General features: G+C 36.8%; 2 protein-coding genes across 2 annotated transcripts in view; one reads left to right on the forward strand and one right to left on the reverse strand.

Annotated features, from left to right (window-relative positions):
* Positions 1 to 18,148, forward strand: part of Hacd4 (3-hydroxyacyl-CoA dehydratase 4) — a 35,466-nt gene extending 17,318 nt beyond the window's left edge. The window contains exons 6-7 of the mRNA XM_047524415.1: positions 2,328 to 2,453; positions 12,532 to 18,148. Of these exons, the coding sequence (XP_047380371.1) occupies positions 2,328 to 2,453; positions 12,532 to 12,614 (209 nt within the window). The 3' untranslated portion in view covers positions 12,615 to 18,148. The remainder of the gene's footprint in view (positions 1 to 2,327; positions 2,454 to 12,531) is intronic.
* Positions 17,546 to 19,363, reverse strand: part of Focad (focadhesin) — a 299,217-nt gene continuing 297,399 nt past the window's right edge. The window contains exon 44 of the mRNA XM_047524416.1: positions 17,546 to 17,939. Within this exon, the coding sequence (XP_047380372.1) occupies positions 17,866 to 17,939 (74 nt within the window). The 3' untranslated portion in view covers positions 17,546 to 17,865. The remainder of the gene's footprint in view (positions 17,940 to 19,363) is intronic.

Here is a 19,363-nt window from a genome sequence, read left to right on the forward strand (position 1 = left end):
CTAAGTAAATTCCTCCTAGTATGGTATCATGAACTTTTTTTTATAGGGCCTAACTCAGTTGTAACTAGACATTTGTATGATTCTTTGAATAATATTCAGTTCCCTAACTAGATTCTAAGCTCCACAAAGGCACAGGTATGTCGTCTGTTTCTTTGCTCTTCTCCTTTGTCTTCTGCACTAGTACACATACTCAATAAAAACAGAATGAATTGTTAGCTACAATACCAAGTAGGTTAATTACATAACCAAAAGATAAACCTCAAACTTAATAAAAATCATCAACTTGCAAAGAACTTGAAGATATTTGGAATATATACACTTCCTTCTGTAATGGATTTGGCAGACTGCTAGGGAGCTTTCTAAAAGACGATTAAAGTTTTTGAAAACTGAAGACATAAAATAAGAATGCATGTTGAGGTAACTAAGGGAAATCATAAAGAAACAGATTCACCATAAAATGATGGTGATGTTGCCAATAATCATAAAGTACATAAAGTCCAGTGTATAAAATAAAGCCATATGTTTTCTATCTACTGTTGACTAGAAAAAAGGAGCTTAAGTTAGAGTAAATCATATTAGATATAATTTTTGAATTTGCTTTGTTTTCAAAAGGAAGATTTATTAAATTTTGGAATAGACTATGTCAAGAGAATCTAGAGAATAATCTTCCTGAAAATCCATAAAAACTGCCCATTCTTTAAGAATGAAATCCCTCACTCATTTAAACATTAAGTACATTCCTTTGTTATGTCATAAAAACATGATAAAGAATATACAAAGGAAATGGTGGGCTGGGTGTTGGTCAAAGCGTGCAAAGCTTAAATTAGCATGAAAAAAATTTTGAGAGCTGTTCCATAGCAGGGTGGCTGTAGCTAGTAATCATGCATTTTAAAATAGTTGACAGTAAATTTCAAATGTCTTGCCACCAAAGATAAATGAGGTGATGCGTATGTTAATTAGCTTTATTTCATCAGTCCACATTTTACACGTATATTAAGACATATACCATGCCTCAAAAATATATACAATTATGATTAAGTACAATTAATAAAGTCCAAAATAAAATTTAAAAATTAGGGAATAAAGTAGAAATATTATTAATCTCTTCTTAAAACTAGGGATGAATAAATGTACAGGAAACCCTTCCATTCGTGTTAATTCTAAGCCTTCTCTTTTTAGGAAAGCCATGGTTGTCATATACCCATATTCTTTTATTAAATTCATAAACTTATTCTTACAAAGTAGAATATACACAGAAAAAATCTAGGAACATTCATGACAAAATTGTCAACAGTTATGAATCCTGGGTAGGGAATATGGGTGACTTATTTTATGTTTCTATATATTTCAAATATAGTATAAAAATATACAGTTAAGAACATTTTGATATTTTTTGATAACTTTTAATAAAGTTAATAACTCATTTAAATAACAGTTCTCATATCTGGTAAATATAAGAAAAAAAAACAAACTTCATATAAATAACCAGATCGGCTGTCTCTATGATAAAATGCTAGAGACTGAGGGGCAGCTCGTGTTAATCCTAGGTGTCATGATTGGTGTCAATTGTAGATCCATTTGACTTTTCTTATTTTGAAATAATGTTAGACTCACAAGAAATTGCAGAACTAGTGCATAATTCCCATGTAGCTTTCATCCTTTCCCTAGTGGTAACATCCCACATCACTGCAGTGTGTTATTTCATTCCATGAAAAAAATGATACATTTTATTAAAAACTTATGCATGGGATACAGTTTCACGAAGTCTCCATCTTTCTGACACACTAGCCTCCTCCCTCAAAATAATTTAGGCCAAGCCAGCATTTCGTGTAGAGCTCCCCCAGAATTTTTATTAAGTGCTACTGGGGCTATGTGAGAAAGGAGGAGATAGTCTGAAAAAAATGGGTGATGCTAATTTCTTTATTGCAAAACTTCGCAGGATCTTTATTGTGCTAAATATGGGTTATACCATTCCAGGAGAAAAAAATATATAGCTTCTCTCAAATTCAGTTGCTTATTACCCCTATTTGTGGTGAGGGGCACAGATGTATTCTGAGTTACCCTTTTTAAAATCCCTATTATTCTTTCCATGTAAACATGATAAAGTATATCATGGACGAAAAATTCAGTAAGTCGCACTGATGTAACAGCTTTGCCCACTTATCATTCAGCAGATTTCTGTACCAGACTACAGCTTTAGCTAAAGGACTCGGCAAACATCAGAGAACTGTCAGATTCAAAATATTGTTCAACTAGGGAGACATATATACACACCCCTGTAACAGGTTGAAGAGGAGAACCTCATGATGTCCCTTTTCTTTAAACAGCATTTGCCATCTATCAGTCGCTGCCTTATTTTGAATCGTTCGGCACTTACTCCACCAAGCTGCCTTTTGACTTATCCATCTATTTCCCTTATGTGCTAAGGCTGTATCTCATGATGCTCTTTATAGGTAAGTGCTGTTTGATTTTGTTTTATGAATTATTCCTGTTTTTTGGTTTACACTATCATCTACCTTAACAGACAAGGTAGTAAACACAGACTAGACCCAAGAAGCCCAACACAGTGAACTGGATCATGTTATAAAGCAGCTGGAAGTTATAATGCATTCTGCAGGGTATCATGAGATCCAGTGTTTCGTGTTATCATGTTTCACTGTATAATCAAGAATAGTTCTACTAGCAGAAAGCCTAAGTATTATGTATGAAATATATAAGTTTTGACCATAGGCACAGATATCTACAAATATCACCCTGAGCCAGATGGGGTCTTCCTGATTTTTCCACTTATATCTATCTTGTTTCCTGTTTGGCCTCACATGCTAGCAGGCAAATGGGAGTTGGTGTTAAAGACTTGAGAAAAACTTTTGGAACAAACACAGTTGGGTGGGATCTCAAGATGGCTGTTCCTCCACAAAGAAAAAACAAAGTAACAGGTGTACAGCTGCACGTGGAGGAGCGTGATCACCAGAACACACTAGAAGAGAGAAATTGGAACATATAAGGTTCAGAGACCCAACAAAAGCATAGTAAGAAACAAAATATCCAGATACATAGACTCTTCAACCAGGAAACAGGGAGTCTCCCCTCTGCAGAAATAAGTCCTAGCAAACCATCAGTGCAGATGTTGGTAATCCTAACTATTGGAGAGTTTCACAACCCTCACAGGCTTATAGCCTAATTAGATAAGCAATCTGAAATCTTTGAAAAAGGATTTCACATCTTCCCACTGAAACCTTAGGGAGCCATAGCCAGGAGACATCTTGAAAATGGACCTGTTGTCTAAATTTGGGCTGCTGAAGGGGTCAGAAGCCCCCACTATTCCCATCTCTGGGACGCCATAGACATTCCACTATACTGGTTCAGTGGGTACCTGAACCAAACTTGTCTAGCAAACTAAACTTGGCCCAGTAGAGTAAGTCTGAATCAAACCCACTGGGTGCCCTGACAGTAAGGACAGGTATTATATGGAAGGGAATGGAGAGGAAACTCCCTCAAGAAGGGGAGATTGCGGAGCTTGCCCTCTGAGATCAGGATGTGCCCAGTTGTATGTTGATTTGCACTGGTGCCAGACTGAAGGCCATCACCCATGTGGTTCCCACCAACCCTCCCCTCCCTGAAGCTGTGTACATACGCCTGCCACTACGAGGGTGGGGAAAGAATTCTGTGGTTCCACTGCTGCCGTGCTCTCACAGGTGTGCTAGAGTGGCTTTAAGCAATATCACAGCTTTGGTTATTGTTCCACCCCTGGGCACATATAACCAAAGGAGGCTTTGAGAGGAATTTTGCCCAGCTCCAACCACATCTTACTCCTGCAAACCTTCTGGCAGCTAAAAGAATTGGGGGCAAAAAGGATCCAGGTCTCTGGTTAGGGAGTACCCAATGGTCCCACCCCTTGGCCTGGCACTCCCACGACAGTGGCAGAAAGGACTACCTGCTGCTACCACACAAATGGGATTCCCACCACTGGGCATCCCTGCACATCGTTTGACCCCACACCGCTGTCAGGTTGGGTGTGAGAATCACAGGGATGTTGTTATTCCTGCCACTGCCTCTCCCATGAAGGACCTGGGCTCACACCACTGTCTGGCTATAGGATAAGTGCTTTAGGCCTCTCATCATTATGGGTACAGAGAGTGCCAAAGACCTTTACAAATAACCAAGTCAGCCATGCCTGAGGAAACTCTTTTACCTGATAGGGGCTATCACTCCCAATGTAGGAGAAGCCACACAATGTGCTATCTATGCTACACCTGCCTGAAGTACTAGAATGTTCTTGCATGGCCCACAGAGATCATAAGCCTCTCTGACACCAACATGGTATGTGCTGTGCCCAAATTCACTGATCACAGCCAAAGAAGCTACAGGGAGACAATATGGTTCCTAGCAAGAAATAAATTCGGCATTGCACAACAAACTTACATCCCAGGACATCTTTAAAAGAAAGTTGCTTATTAAAAGCCATTCCATGAATGTGGTAGAGATATCTGATCTACCAAATGTCCAAATCTCAATTTAGAAATATGAAAATACAAGGTAATATGATACCCCCTAAAAGATCATAATGCCATTAACAGATTCCAAGAACTCAAAATGGATGAAATGCTTGACAAAGAATTCAAGGGAATAATTTTAAAAAATCTCTTGAGATCTAAGGCTATAAACAGTTAAATGAAATTAGGAAGATAATGCAGGAAGTGAATGAGAAATCCAGCAAAAACAGATTTTGAAAAAGAACCAAACAAATCTTCCAAATGAAGAACTCAATAAGACATGTGAAAATTTCAGTCAAAGGCCTGAACAGACTATATCAAGTAGAAGAAAGAATCTGAGCTTGAAGACCGGTCTTTTGAAATATCGCATTCAAACAAGAAAAAAAAAATTGGATGCATTCAAGTTCTTTTGGATGCCACTAAATGAATAAACATTCATTTTTGAAGTATCCAAAGATAAGGAGCTAAAGGTTAAAGACACAAAACATCCCTAATTTGGGGAAAAGACATGGATATCCATATATGGGACACATATGGAACTCCAAGTAGACATGACCAGGAAAGATCTTTACCATGACATATAATCAAATGGTCAAAAGTCCAGGATGAAGTATTTTAAAATCTCTAAGAGAAAAGCACCAATTAATATTTAAGATCAACTCCAGTAGACTAACACAAGATTTCTCAAAAGAAATCCTACAGGTCAGGAGGAAATGTAATGACATTTCAAGTCCTGAAACAATAACTGCTACCAAGATTACTATTACTAACAAGGCTATCTTTGAGAAATAAAGACATTTCAAGAATCCATGATAACCAGACAAGCCTTACAAAAGATATTTAAGGGAGTCCTGCATCCAAAAGTGGAAGAAAAGTAACTACCACCATGATTGCATGTAAAAGTATAAGTCCTACTAGGGTAGCAGATACATGAGAGAAATAGAAGATTCAGACATTATTTTTAAGCCATCAAACCACAAAGTTGAATAAGAGGAAGAACAAAGAATATTCAAAACAACTGGAAGAAAATCAATAATAATAGGCATAAGTATGTACCTTTGAATAATAAACTTAACTATAAAAAATGTAAATAGATTAAATTCTCCAATCAAAAGATACCTCTAGAAGGAAACAGTGGCACATGCTTATAATTCCAGGTACTTGGGAGGCTGAAGCAGGAGGATCACAAGTTTGAGGCCATCCTCAGCAACTTGGTAATATCTCTCAACATTAAAAGTACTGGGAATGTAGCTCAGTGCTAAAGCACCCTAGGGTTCTATCTCTTGTACTGAAAATTTTTACCAGTAAAGGTACACAAATACTAAAGAAAAGGATGGAAAATATCCTGAAATGAAACCCTAAAGTAAGAATAGCTATACTTGCATTTAACAAAATAGACTCCATCAAAAACCAAGAAATAACCACTCTGTAATGATCAAGAAGGTATCATTTCATCAAGGCGTTTGGAAATCTGTCTGTACCTAATATTGGAGCACCCAATTTTATAAAACAAGCACTATTAACCCTAATGGCAGGGCAAAGGCTGCAGTGTGATAATAGCAAGGGTGTTCCAAACCCTACTTTTTCTTTAGTGGTCAACTCATCTAGACCAAAAGAAAACAAAACATCTAAGTTAAACTATGCTAAAAATCAAAGGAACTTAACAGATATTTACAGAACAGTTTTTCCAACAGCTGAATACACATTTTTTAAAATCAGAGCCTAAAACTTTCTAGACCATACTTTTTAGGCCACAAGAAGTCTTAATAGAATTTTTTAAAAAGTGAAATCATATCCTGCATCTTTTCTGATTACAATGGAATGAAAACAAGAATAACTACAGAAATGCTAAAAATATGTGAAAACTGAACACACTTTGAACAGTGAGTCATTGGAGTCAAAAGAGAAGTTTTAAAAACATTTCCGAAACAAAATATACCCAACCTCATGGGGTGCAACCAAAAGTAGTATGAGGGAAATTTATAGCAATGAGTTCTTACATTTAAAAAGAAAAGATTTCAAATAACCTATTGATGTAACTCAAGGACTTAGAAAAGAAAAATGCAAACTCTAAATTAGTAGAAGGAAGAAATAATAAAGTTCAGAGCAGAAATGAAGGACTAAAAGACAATATAAAAAGTCAATGTAACAGAGTCGGTTCTTTAAAAGCTAAATAACCTCTGCAGACACTGACTTCCTGAAGACTCCTAAATCTCAAGAAATAAAAATGAGAGTCAGTATGTGGAATGTCATCAAATTAAAATACTTCTGCACAGCAAAGAAAACAAGAGCAGGAAGAGAAGCCTACAGAATGGGAGAAAATTTTTGCCAACTACTGTTCCAACAGGGGATTAAGAGCCAGAATATATAAAGAACTCATAAAAGCTTACCACCAACAACAAACCAAATCAATAAACGTGCAAATGACATTTGTCAAAAGAAATAACAAAATGCCAGCAAATATATGAAATAGCAATTTGGGAAATGCAAATCGAAACTACACAGATTTTCTCACCCCACTTAGAATGGCAGTCATTAAGAATACAAATAACATGCTGGAGAGCATATGGAGGAAAAGGTACACTGGTATGTTGGTAGAACTGCAAATTAGTACAACCACTTTGGAAAGAAGTGTGAAGATTCCTCAAATACTAGAAATGGACCCACCACATGACACAGCTATCCCACTCCTTAGTATTTATCCACAAGAACTAAAATCAGCATATTATAGTGATACATGCATACCAATGTTTATAGCAGAGCTAGTCACAATAGACTACAGAATCAGCCCAGGGGCCCATCAACAGATAAATAGATAAAGAAAATGTGGTGTATATATACACAATGGAGTTTTACTGAGTTATAAAGAAGAATGAAATTATGGTATGTGCTGCAAAATGGATGGAACTGGAGAACAGTGAAATAAGCCATACCCAGAAAGAAAGGTTGAATGTTTTCTCTCAGGTGGAAGTAAGGAGAGAAAGGAATAAAAATGGGGATCTCATGAAAATAGAAGAGACCTATCATCTAGAAAAAGGGAATCAAGAAGGAGGGGATGGGATGGGGAAATTCTAGGAAAGGAAATCTACCAAATTATGCTATGTCCATATACTTACATACCACAGTGAACCCCATTTATAGATAATGATAATACATTAAACTAGTAGAAGTGAGATCAATAGAGCAAGTAGGTCAGGGAGGAATGAGTGAAGAAGAAGAAGGTACTGAGGATATTGAGCAAATTATATATAATCATAATGTATACACGCAGAAAAACTAAGCAAATGGACAGACTTTTTTTTTTCTTTTTACCAAGAAAAAGAGGATCCAAATAACCTTTGAGATGAAAAAGGAGACATTACAACTGATACCACAGAATTACAACAGATCATTGGAAATTATTTTGAAACCATATGCTAACAAATTGGAAAATCTGGAAGAAATGGAGAACTTGGGGGACACACATGACCTGCCAACACTGAACCAAGAGAATATAAAAAACATGAATAGATTAATGAGAGTTAATCAGTAATTAAAAAAAGTCTCCCCCCTAGGAAAAAACCCAGGAACAGATGACCTCACTGCTGAATTTTACCAAACTTTTAAAGAAGAATTAATGCCAATTATTCTCAAACTATTCCATAGAATTGAAAGGGAGGAAACTTTTTCAAACTCATTACTCTGTTACCGAAACCTGACAAACAATAACAGCAAACCTATAGACCAACATCCCTGATGAATATAGATGCAAAAATTACTAGCAACCAAATTCAGTACATCAAAAACATCATACATGATGATCAAGATGTTTCATTCCAAGGATGCAAGTATGAATCAATATACATAAATCAATAAGCATAATGTTACAAACAGAATGAAGGATAAAATATCTCAGTAGATGTAGAAAAGGCATTTGATAAAACTCAACATCCCTCAGTGATAAATGCCCTGAAAAAATTAGGTATAGGAAGATCATACCTCAACATAACAAAGTCTATATGTAATAAACCCATAGCCAACATCCTACTGGGGGAAACCAAAAACATTTCCTCTAAGATCAGGAACAAGATGCGTGTGGCAATTCTCACTGCTTTTATTCAATGTAATACAAAAAGGTTTAGCCAGAGCAATTAGATAAGAGAAAAATAAGTCATACAAATAGGGAAGGAGGAAATCAAATTAACTGTCTGCAATTGATATGATTATATACATAGAAAAACCTAGACTCTACCAAAAGACTATCATAACTGATAAGTGAAGACAAAATCAACATATAAAAATCAATAGCTCTTCTATAAACCAGTGAATTTTCTGAGAAAAATCACTGAAACATCTCATTTGCAATAGCTACAAAAAAGTGCCTAGGAATAAACTTAACTAAGGAAGTGAAAGACCTCTCTGCAATGAAAATCACAAAACACTGATGTAAAATATTAAAGGTGCTAAAGTCGGCAAGACCTCCCATGTTCATGGATAAATGAATGTTGTGAAAATGGCCACGCAACCAAACCAGTCTACAGATGAAGTGCAGTCACCATCAAAATACCAGTGATGTTCTTCACAGAAAACAATCCTAAAATTTATATGAAAGTACAAGAGACCCTGTGATGCAGACATCACAATACCTGATTTCAAGACACACTGCTCAACCACAGTAACAAAAATTGCATGGTTTTGGCATAAAAACAGAAAATACCAATGGAACAGAGCACCCAGAAAAAAAACTACACATTTACAGCCAGTGGGAATCTCAGCAAAGGTGCTAAAAACATACATTGGAGAAAGGGCAACCTCTTCAACAAAGGGTGCCGGGAAAACTGGATCTACACATACAGAAGATTGAAATATGATCCCTGTCTCTCACCTTGTACAAAAATTGACTTAAAATGAATTAAAGGCCTTAATATAAGACCTGAAACTCTGAAACTTCCACTAAGAAAACTAGGGGAGACACTTCAAGCTATTGGTAGAGGTAATGATTTTCTGGATACGATGTGAAAGAAAATCTGATATTGACACGTGGGATTACATCAAAGTCAAAAGCTGCTGCACAGCAATCAAAAGTGAAGAGACAGGGTGCAGAATGGAAGAAAACATTTGCCAGCTATTCATCTGACAGAGGTTTATTATTCATAACATATAAAGAACTCAAAAAGCTTCCTGCAAAAAGTAATTCAATTAAAAAATGGCAAATGATCTGAACATATTTCAAAAGAAAATATATGAAAAATCATGCTCAGTATCACCAGTCATCAGGGAAATAGCATAATATCTTCTCACCCCAGTTAGAATGACTATTATAAAGAACCAAAAATGACACATGCTAGAGGAAGTGAAGTAAACAAAAATTCTTATATTAATTATCAAGAATCCAAGCAATAATAAGTGTTGGCAGGGATGTGGAAAAAAAAGTACACTCATACATTGCTGGTGGGACTGCAAATTGGTGCAACCACTCTAGAAAGCAATATGGAGATTCCTCAGAAAACTTGGAATGGAACTACTATTTAACCCAGCTATTCCATTCCTCAGTATATATCCAAAGGACTTAAAATCAGCATAATACAGTGACACAGCCACATCAATGTTTACAGCAACTCTACTCACAAAAGCTAAACTATGGAACCAGCCTAGGTGCCCCGATGAATGGATAAAGAAACTGTGGTATATATACACAATGGAATATTACTCAGCCTTAAAGAACAATGAAATTATGGCATTTGCAGGTAAATGGATGGAACTAGAGAATTTCATGCTAAGCAAAATAAGCCAAACCCAAAAAACCAAAGGCTGAATGTTTTCTCTGTTAAGCAGATGCTGATCCATAATGGGGGGATAGTGAAGAATGAAGGAACTTTGGATTTGTGCAGAGGGGAGTGAGGGGAGGGGAGGAGGGGAAGGACAGTGGAATGAGGTGGATATTATTACCCTATATACATGTGTGATTACCATTATGATCTGTACCATGTACATCCAGAGGAAGAAGTTGTGCTCCTTTTGTGTAGTATGTGTCAAAATACATTCTACTAGTTATATATATCAATATATAACTAGTTAGAACATATTAAAAAGTAAAACTCTACCACAATATCACCTCATATGTGATTGAATGATTATTAAAAAAAAGGTGGAGGAGATAAATACTGATGAAACTGTGGAGAAAAAGGAACTCTTACTGCCGGTGGGAATGTAAACAGGTACAGCCTTCATGGAATGGAGTATTATTCAGTTTTTAAAAAAATTTTTAAACACCCTGTCAGATATGAAAACATGGATGAACCCGGAAGACATATGCTAAGTGAAATAAGCCAGACAAGAAAGAAATACTGAATTATTTTACTTGCATGTGGAAGCTAAAAAGGGGAGGAGGAAGTGAGGAGATGCCTGTCAGAAGCACTAAGTTGGGCTGGGCTTGTGGCTCAGTGGTAGAGCACTTGCCTAGCATGTGTGAGGCACTGGGTTTGACTCTCAGCACTGCATATAAATAAATTAAATAAAGGTCCATTGACAACTAAAATATATATACAGATTTATATGTTTTTTAAAAAGCACAAAGTTCCTATTACGTGGTAGGAGTAAGATCTGGAGACCTAAAGCACAGCGTGGTGACTACATTAATGAAACTGTGTTGTATGTTTGATATTTGCTAAGAGGGTAGAACTTTATGGTTCTCACCACCCACACAAATCTAAGTACATGAGGTGACGGATAGATTAACTACTTTGTGGTGATCATTTCACAAATACACATGTATATCAATATCATGTTTTATACCTTACTATACAGTTTATATTTGTCAATTTTAACCCAATGAAACTGAAAAAATTTACCAAGAAAGAAAAAGAAAGTCACTCTTCCCAACAGACGCTTCATACAATGAATACTTATTTTTTGGTTAAAGAAATGTAGGCAAATGGAATAAAATTACATGTTCAATTCAGCAAATAAACTAACCTACTGGGTGTAGTGTGTTACAAAGTCACTTGGAAGGCTTTAAAATAAATAAAACCTGGTTTTCTTACTCAAATAAAACAAAGCCATACTTAAAAAAAAAAAAAAAACCTCATGCTGTTAGTAGGAATGTAAATTAGTACAACTACTAAGGAGAACAGTATATACTGAAAGGAAATGAAGTTAGCATACAAAAGAGATACTTGCATCCCCATGTTTCCTGTGGTGCTATTCATAATCACTAAAACATGAATAAACCTAGGTGTCCATTTGCAGATAAATGGATTAAAAAATGTACACATACATACACACAGGAATATTATTCAGCTAAGAAAAATGAAGTCCTGACAGTTGCAGAAAAATTGTTGGAACTGGAGGACATGTTAAGCCACAGGCAGACAAGTATTTGTGTTTTCTCTCAAAATGTAGAAACCTTTTTTTTTTTTTTTTTAAGTCAACCTGAAAGTAGGATAGTGATTATCAATGACTGGGAAGGGTGGAAACCGGGTAGGGAGTGTCATGGGTAGAAGGGTAGCTGGGTATGGTAAGTGTACACTGTACACATGGTGCAGAAATATCACTGAATCCCACAAAATATACATTTGCAGGGAACTTGAGACTAAAGAGTAAAGTTATGCTATGTAAATAAAATACACTGGATTAATAAAAATTAGTTGAAGATTTTTTGAATCAACTTGTTTTCCAGGAAATTGGGGGAAAAGACCTCTAATATTAAATTTACATTGCCCCAGATCTAACCTTCACAAATTCTGAAAATAATCTCTGGAAGGTAATAGATATCAGTTATAAGAACAACCCATACAGAGAAAAGACAAAGATAAAACTTCAGAGTAAAGAGAGCTACCCCACAAAAAGGAAAAATATTCCCGACATTAAAATTAAAACAGTAGGATGGAAGAGTTGACTTACTTCCTTTCTGCGTAAAATCTGGACGCATCCTTATGTGGTCCTCCTCCAAGTCTCCCTTGTGAATGCCTCCCTGGGCAGCACTCTGTTGTGAAATCAGGGTTCTTTCCAGAGAAATGATGAATCAACCTCACTTTTGCCATTTTCCTCTCCACCTTAGGTATGTATTTTACCTACAGTCATCTTTACTCAGAAAGAAGAGATGTCCTTAGAGTCTTTTCCATTAAGAAGAAGAAGATATGAAGGACAGCATTCCAGTGTGACCTGAGAAGAGACAGGCTCATGGACTTACTGCAACGAGTACAACCCAGGAAAACACCCAGTACTTGACAAAAACCCATGACATAACGTGATTACACACCCCCAAAACTCTACACACAACAGCAGTCTGTTTATCACTCACTGGATTTCCAAAACATGTACTCTGCATACCCTATTTCCTCAAAACTGTAGTTTTTATACAAGTTACATTTATATTAGGTGAAGTCTGATTATTTTACTGTAGGGTTGATGAGAAATAGGAGATTAACTGGAGATAAGTCCAATTAAATTGAGAAACCAAACTTGACAACCTAAATTACATTTATTCCTTCTCACTTCTGATTCCCAAATAGCAGATCTGTAGGAGGAAAGCACTCTAAAATATACTCTGTAGTTGTCTAGAATAACATACTTTATGGACAAATGTCTTTGTCCCCAGAGCTAATAATTCAATACCCACCAGATTATTAGATACACTTAGAAAATTAAACATCTTTCCAAGACCTATGTTAGTCATCTCAAGCTGCTATAGCAAAGTCTCATAAACTGGGTGGTTTTTAACAAATGTTTTTCTCATAGTTTAGAAGTCCAAGATCAAGGTGCCAGTCAATTCTGTTCCTTGTGAGGACTTCTTGGTTTATAGATAGATGCCTTTATACAAGACAGATCAACTGTCTCGCATCTCCTCTTATAAGGGCACTAATCCTATTCAGGAGTGCTCCACCCTCATCAAAGAACTGCTTCCCCAAGGCTCCACATCCAGATACTGTTGCATTGAGGGTTAGGGCTTAATTCAGGAATTGGGGAAACAGATTCCATCTATAGCATTTTGCACCTGCCTTCACAACATTTATGTCCTCATAAGCAAAATTATTCCTTCTATCCCAATAGACCCCAATAACCTAACTCATTCCTGCAAAGGCTAAAGTTTTATCTAAGTATCTAAATGAGAGGAAAGTAAGAAGATATAATTCATCCTGAGGCAATTTTTTTTTTCAAATAAATTACATGCTTCCAAAATGTAATGGTAGGATGGTCATAATATAGACATCCCCATTTCAAAAGGGAGACACCAGTGGGAAGAAAGTAGCATCCAGTCCCCAGTAGGTTCAAACCCTAGCAAGGCAAACTCCATGTAATCTGAAGGTTCAGGAATGATCTTTGGCTTCCTACTTTGCCTTCGGACCCACTGAGGCAGATATCTTATCCCCAAGTCTCTGTTGGGGAAGGTCAGGTCCCCATATCTTTGGATGGCTTCAGTCCTGTGGCTTGGCCTGTTCAAACCCTTTCTGAACCTAAGGAGACAAATCTGATGATTTTTTAAATCACCTTAAAGGTCGTTCTTTCCTGGTCTACATTCACAGCTGATGAACTCCATGGTCTCCTGTAAAATCCAAGTCATCCAACAACCAGCCTTCCCTTCATCCCATCTCCATTCCCTTCAGTTCAAACTAGCAGTGCTGGTGACTGATTACGGCTATAGATCACACCCACATTAAACTACTGAATGGTCTCTACCACACCCTCAGTGTTCTCTTTAGAACATATTATTTTTTGTAATGTGGATGGGCTCTGAAGTTTCAAAATCTTTAAATGTTGCTTCCTTTTTGGTTAATAATTCTGCCTTCAATGAATTTCTTTCATTTTAATACAGGAAGTCAGAAGGAAAACCAAGTCACTTCAACAGTTTGCTTAGAGAGCTCCTCACCTAAATATCCACTCCATTGCCCACCGGTCTCACCTTCCACAAAACACTAGAACATGGACACAATTCAACCAAGTTCTTTGCCACTTTACAACAAAGATCCCGTTTCTTCCAGCTTCCAATAACATGTTCCTCATTTCCATCTAACACCTCATCCAAAATGGTATCTACCATCCTTCTTTCTGTCAGTGTTCTCTTCATGATAATTTATGTATTCTCCAAGATTGCACTTTCTTTCCAGATTTCTTCTATTTTCACTTAGCCCTCATCCAAATCACCTGTGTCCATTCCTAAAAGGTATTACTAACTTTTCCTATCATGCACCTTGAAACTCTTTTAGCCTCTATCCATTACTTAATTTCAAAGATGCTTCTACAATTTTATATGTTTGGTATAGCAGCACCTGCTTCTTGGTATATATTAGTCAGTTTTGCCTGCTGTAACAAATTATTGTAAACTGGGTGATCAAGACAATAGAACTAGGTTTCTCACAATTCTGGAGGCTAAGAAGTTCAATACCAAGGTGCCATCTCATTCAGTTCCTGGTGAGCTTCCAAGGTAACAACTGGTTGTTCTTTGGAGTTTGCAGATGGATGACTTCCTGCTGTATCTCCATGAGGTGGAGAAGGCAAGCATCTCTCCCACGTCTCTCGTAAGCTGACTCATCCCATTCATGAGAGCTCCACTCCCATACCTACTTACTTCTAACATGCCTCACCTCCAAATACTATCATTCCAATTAACTTCAAAAACGGTTATTAATGGCCTCTTAGTTACCATGGAGCCATTACATTACAAATAAAACAGACTATTTTAGGTACTTGCATGGATCCCAACATCTGTTCCAAATATACACTTTTTAAATCAAGAGTCAGAATGTTTGGATACTTTTGAGAAACATAACATGGCTTTGACCCCACACATTAATTTGTTAGTATATCCCTGCATGCTCTTTCTCTTGGCAACTTGTGTTTTCAAAAACTAACAGAAGATGACTTGTAAGTTAAATTTCCTTTTGTATATAGTTAGGAACATCTGGTCTAAAAAAGCAGAGACTTCTGGTTTCTAGAGAGCAAACCAAAATATCTTGAGGGAAAATTTAATTCTTACCTGAGGTCATATAGGTAATGAAGAGGAAGGGTCTTATTATTTCAGTGACCTGTATCTTAGAAAGTTTATATTTTCAAATTTATAATCTTTAGAGGCTCCCATGAATAAGAAAATTCCATGAATTGTCTATCCAAATCTGCTCAAGACAAAAAAAGGGAGCTGGGGAAGAAAAGAGTGAGAGATCTTATTTTTTCCCTTCTGTACTCCTGTTTTCTTGTCAAGGTCAGGAGCAGGGAGGGATGAGATTTGAAAAGGAACTGAGCTGAAATGAGAAGAGCAATCAGAGTTTAGAAGTCTAGATCAATTCTTCCTCCATTTTCATGGCATTAGCAGCCTCTGGCTGCCAGTTCAAAGGTAAAAAGTTCTTCATTGTCCACTTCCTCTTCACTATTCTTCCCTGCCATCTATATTTGCAATATGATCCAGAAATCTAAAATCCCACCCCTTTGTACCACAACTCCAAACTTTCCACTTCCAGAGGTCTGGCAGTATAAGGCAGGGTTGTTTCTTCTGAGTGCACCAATCTACATTAAGCATGAACAAGATTTAATCTTTGATGGGAGTTTGCATCTTGAAGTGGAAGCTGATGAGCCTGATGCAGCTGAAACAGTTTTGGATCTTAGGTTCTAGGAACTTGGCTAGCAGTGAGACTTTCTCACCTCGTGGATGTCTTTACTGCATTTTAAAATAGAAAACAATACCTCCTTATGGTACTGCTGCAAGAGTGAAATAAACCAATACAAGTGTACTCACAGTCTGGCACCTAACAGTAAATGCTAGATAAATTTCAACCTGTAACGGTAGTATGAAAAAGTATATGTGGGTGGGAAGGAGAGAAGCTGGCTCCCAATGTAAATTTTCTATCTTCTTGTCTCTTCAAATTTATTTCCCTCTAGCCCGACCCCTAAGGAAATAATAGATTTGGTAAACAAAACTAGTAGGGCTATCTTCAACGTAGGTGGCAGGTACACTTGGTGACAACATGAAAGTACAAGCCACATGGAGTGCTGTGGAGCCCCAGGTGCTGTGCTATGCCATGGTATGACAGCCACAAAGGCACATTATTTCAGGGGCATACTTTTTCTTCTCAGTGATCTCATAGATGTTTTGATGTGTTTAGGATTGCCTAGAGACAGAACCCTGATTAATGATTGTGTGAAGGAAGGATAGGTAGCAAACAACAAGCCATTGAGTAAAATGCAATCATTGAGTATATTGTCACAAACCTTCATTTCCTTTAGACTACTAGTCACCCTAAGAACTCTACTTCTAAAAGGGTATGAATCTACATCATCTAGAACCATAGAAACGAAACGATGTACCCCATTTGTGTACAATAAATCAAAATCAGTCTGTAATCAATCAATCAATAAGAAGAATTTTAAAAAATTGTAAGAAAAGATTAGAGGAGATATTTGCCATTTTTTGCCTACCCAGCATCCTGGAAAAATCCAGGTTAGACAGTTTGGGTGGGCTGTCTCTTCTCTCTGTGGAGGGATCTTAGGTGTGGACATATGACTTAGATTTGGTCAATGAGAGTGCCCTTCCTCCCAGGTCCCAGATACTTGTTCAGAGACTCGCATGTAACTCAAAATGAAGCAGCTTCTCCTCATGTTGTTTCTGCCACACCTGTGGGCAAAGACACCTTTCCTTGCCTTTGAGGTTGCTGGCAGCCACCTTGCCAGAGATGTGGAAGGATCCCAAGAAGAACAAAGTCTAATGGCACCATTTGATTCACTGAGTGTAACTGCTTCTCATCAGATCTAAAATTTCTTGGTTTGTGAACTAATATTCACCCTTTTGGCTGAAGCTATTTTGAACTAGATAATTTCTGTATGCATTCAAGGGAACGAAGCATAAGGAAATGTAGCCATCACTGCTAATGAATCTGATTTAGTTAATATTCAGTGTCAAGCTTATTATTTAAATGTGTATAGCAGTTCCAAAATATTTTATCAATAGTAATAAAACTTGTCTAAGTCAATGAATATCTTCTTAGATTTCATGGAAAACAGATCATAACACTACTATCACCACTATAGTTTGCTTTGACTGACAACCTTCCCCTATGTCTTAAGACAAATAAAAGTCACATGCACAAAGTTCACAAGAATATTTTACTAGAATTGAGGGGATAGAAGAAGGTAAAGTCAAGTTGTCACAAAGAAAATCTTCACATTGAAATCCAGTCAAATAAAGAAAACTCATGTTCCTGTTTCAGTCTCGTCTGGGTAACAAAGTGATGTACCCCTCCTCCTGGCAATGAATGTGTCAGGCTTCAGTTATGTGGCCACTGTTTCACGACCCTTAACATCAAGGATCAATGTCTCACCAATCCCAGACATGAATTCTTAATTCCTTCCATTTCTATGATTTGTCTCATCCAGCTGAGAATGCTTCTGGTTGCTGCAAAACTGTTCACCAGCCATAAGCTCTGGTCCATACAGCTTTCTTTTTAAACTCTGGGAGGACTCTCAAGGACAGCAGGGTAGCTAAAAGGAAATAACAAAATAAACCAGTATTTGGTGGAGCTGCATTTGAAAAGGTCATTTTGATCAAAAAGGTATCAGAACAGACCTTGGCTTTTTCTCACTGGGTTAATTTTCAAGACTAAGAATTCCCATCAAGACCTGGCAAAACGTTAACGGTGGAAAATGATTTTAAGATCGGGGGAAAAGTCATTTTTGTTTGCTTTTGTTTTGTTTCTAAAGTTAACCTGTAATCAGTTAGTGGGAAATTTTGCACCCCCCCCAAAAAAAAAAAAAAAAAAAACTGGTGAGATGCTGGTGACTCTCTCCTTGGGTGCTGATTACAGGGGTATGTTTTCTCTATAAAAATCTGCTTAAGATTCGTGCTCTTTTTCTACATGAATATAATAATCACCCCTAAATGTTTAATTAAAGATGAAAATCAAAACCCCTTGTCCTACAATAAAGTTGAATTCGTGTGCTTAATGGAGCAAGTAGGACTGTGCTAAATGATATTTATACATGCACTCACAGGCTCTACTATTTCTGATTTGCCATAGGTCCCTCAGGGGTCAATCTGAAGCAGAGAAATTGTGTAATCTCTTTGGGTAACTTACTCTATACCTTATTTTAGAATATTAATTTGAATATACCCAAATGTTATTTAAAGTATGACAATGTGAAGAAACATAGATAAGCCAGTTACACAACTATTATGTGACTCCTCTAAGCCCAGGTGATGGCCTTGTTCCATCACCTACAGGCTTCCCATCCACTTGCAGGTGGGGATAAGGACCAGAACCAATGAATTCTTGTTTGTCAAACAAAAAATTATGTCACACTTAAAATAAAATATGGGTCATACTATGATTCCAGCTTAGTCAGACAAATTATCACAGAGAAGACCAACAGGAATGAGGCTTTTTAGTGCAGTATCTTACAGGATGTTGGGGACATCAGCAGCAGCTACTTGCTTTAGACCCTCAAGTCCCAAGACATGGATGACAATTTTAGGCTATCTCAGGCCACAAAGTCAATGCCCAAATGACTTCTCAGATTTGAGCAAAAGAATCCCCACAGTTTTCAGAAAGATCTTCCATGTTTGGAGGGGGGGGTCCTACAGTCAGAGAGTACAATAGGAAAATAAAAGACACAAAACATCCAAATGCCTGATAGTATGGGAAAGGCCGAGTTTCCTTGGCAAAATGCCATGTAGCCATTACTACTATTTATGAAACCAGCATAAGAACAAGTTTAAATGCTTTAAAAATAATGGTAAAAAATTAAGTCCAATTCAAATTGTCTCTGTGTATTTTTTCAATAGTATAAAATTATAAACATATTAGAATAATATATATGGAAAGATACTTTGGTCTTTTCTCAATTTTCCAAATTTTAATTAAAAATTCTATTTTACTACAATAAAACATTTGAAAATTGCTTAACCC

Source organism: Sciurus carolinensis, chromosome 14, assembly GCF_902686445.1.
Source record: "Sciurus carolinensis chromosome 14, mSciCar1.2, whole genome shotgun sequence".
Taxonomy (NCBI): domain Eukaryota; kingdom Metazoa; phylum Chordata; class Mammalia; order Rodentia; family Sciuridae; genus Sciurus; species Sciurus carolinensis.